The sequence below is a fragment of the Alnus glutinosa genome, chromosome 7 (genome assembly GCF_958979055.1).
Source record: "Alnus glutinosa chromosome 7, dhAlnGlut1.1, whole genome shotgun sequence".
Taxonomy (NCBI): Eukaryota; Viridiplantae; Streptophyta; class Magnoliopsida; order Fagales; family Betulaceae; genus Alnus; species Alnus glutinosa.
The window spans coordinates 10,541,999-10,544,069 of record NC_084892.1 but is presented as its reverse complement, the minus strand read 5'-3'; the positions used below and the strand labels follow the sequence as shown (position 1 = coordinate 10,544,069).

General features: G+C 46.5%; 1 protein-coding gene across 1 annotated transcript; it reads left to right on the top strand.

The window, feature by feature from the left end:
- Window positions 1-267: 267 nt before the first annotated feature.
- LOC133873232 (uncharacterized) lies at window positions 268-894 on the top strand. The gene is made up of 2 exons (XM_062310966.1): window positions 268-370; window positions 440-894. The coding sequence occupies exons 1-2, from the start codon at window positions 268-270 to the stop codon at window positions 892-894; spliced, it is 558 nt and encodes a 185-aa protein (XP_062166950.1).
- The last annotated feature ends 1,177 nt before the right edge of the window (window positions 895-2,071 follow it).

Below are 2,071 nucleotides of genomic sequence, written 5' to 3'. Positions count from 1 at the left end.
AAGCTCCATGGGATGCCCCAGTCAATACTCTCCGACCGGGATCCTACTTTTACTAGCCTATTCTGGAGAGAGTTATTTCAGTTGCAGGGAACCTCACTGAAGCTCAGCACAAGTTATCACCCACAGACCAACGGGCAGACGGAAGTGGTGAACAAAAGCCTAGAAAACTACTTAAGGTGTTTTGCATAGGACAACCCTAAGGAGTGGAACCACTAGCTTCCCTGGGCCGAATATTAGTATAACACTAGTTGGCACTCAGCCATTAAAATGACACCCTACGAGGTAGTCTACGGGGTTCCACCACTGCGACTCCTCAGCTATGTTCCCGGTACCACTCGTGTGGAGGCGGTGGACGACGTGCTCCGAAACCGTGAGCAAATCCTACAACTACTCCAACACAACATCAAGTAGGCCCAACAACGGATGAAAAAATATGCAGATCTAAAAAGGACTGAGCGTGAATTGAAGTTGGGCCAAGGGGTTTACCTGAGACTCCAGCCGTACCGCCAAACCCCTATCGCCCATCGCCGCGCCTTGAAGCTTTCTCCTCGATTCTATGGGCCGTTTCGGGTGCTCCGAAAGGTGGGGAAAGTGGCCTATGAGATAGAGCTACTGCCGGAGGCCCGTTTCCACCTGGTCTTCCACGTGAGCCAACTGAAGCCGAAGCTTGGATCCGCGGTGGTGCCCTTACCCAAACTACCTCCCGGCGATGCACGAGGGGTTCTGCAGCCAGAACCTGTAGAGGTGCTGGACCGCCGGTCGCGACCGAAGAACAACCGGGTTCTTGTCGAAATACTCATTCGCTGGGAGGGGCAGACCTCCGACGACGCCACTTGGGAGGAGTACCACCTTCTCAAGGACGCTTACCCACACCTTGTGGGCGAGGTGTTCTGAACGGGGGGGTAGTTATCACAGTGCTGAGAGAAAAAGAAGGGTAAAGATGGAGTCTTGGAGAAGTGAAGAGACTGGGAGAAGTTCAGGGAAGAAATGGAGTTGCGATGGGGACACGTGGCTCAGAAGGTTATCAGTAGCTGAGTTGCATTCCAGCTGGAGTGGGTCCAAACGGTGCGTTTTGGGCAGCAGACCTGGGCCACCGATCTTAGTAAATAAGGACCAGTGTGTTGGGCCTTAGGTGGGTCTATTTTGTCTAGGAATTAATGGGCTTAATTGTAAGGGGCTATAAATATAAGGCCTCTAGGTTATTAGGGTTATCTCTATTAGCATTTACTGCTTTTGTCTCCTGGAGGGTGGCACCTCGAATTCTGCCATTACTGTTTGCTCTACTACCATTAATACAACTACTACTACCACCATCATTCCTTCATTAATTTCCCCCATTACCCCAACATTATATCTACTCTGTTCCATATAGAAGAAGGAAGGAGGCTATTGACAAATCTGGTGGTATTCAAGATGCTTAGATTTCACATTATCTTAGGAATGGACTATCGAAGCACTATATGGGTATCGACTATCAAAATAAGCAGGTTATATTCAAACCACCTAGTGACGAGGAGTTCAAGTTTTGTGGATCTTGAGTGCGAGCTACTCTGCCACTCCTTTCAAAAGTTCAAACAATTAAGGAGGTGTATCACGGAAGGCACTCAAGCTGATTTTGCTTATGTATTGTCCAAGCCAAAAGTTGAAGTTAAGTTAGAAGACATTCTGGTGGTACATGACTTTCCTAATGTGTTTACAGAAACTAGCCGAGGATTACTTTCTGATCGAGAAATCGAGTTCTACATTGAGTTAACACCTTAAATAGAGCCAATTAAAAGAACAGTTTCAAGAGCTATTGGCCAGAGGTTTTATCCGTTCGTAAAGCCTATTTGGTTGCTGTTTTGGAAACAGGTTTTTTTTGCAAAACAACAAAACGTGGTTTTCTACTACAGCAAGGCGTTTGGCAATTGATTTTAAAAACAATAACACCTAAGAACAAAAACGATTAAAACTCAAAATATGGAAACAGTTAAAAGGTGTTTCCGAAAACAAGTTTATGTTTTCACCAAAATAGAGGCCAAAACACGCCCTCTAACTTAAGTGCACAGTGTCGCATAGTTGCCAGTGGTTC

Excerpts from the sequence above, each read along its gene's own strand:
- LOC133873232 (XM_062310966.1), top strand. The coding sequence starts at position 268 with ATGACACCCTACGAGGTAGTCTACGGGGTTCCACCACTGCGACTCCTC. Across the intron at positions 371-439 it reads GGACGACGTGCTCCGAAACC|ATCTAAAAAGGACTGAGCGT; the intron begins GTGAGCAAATCC and ends AAAAATATGCAG.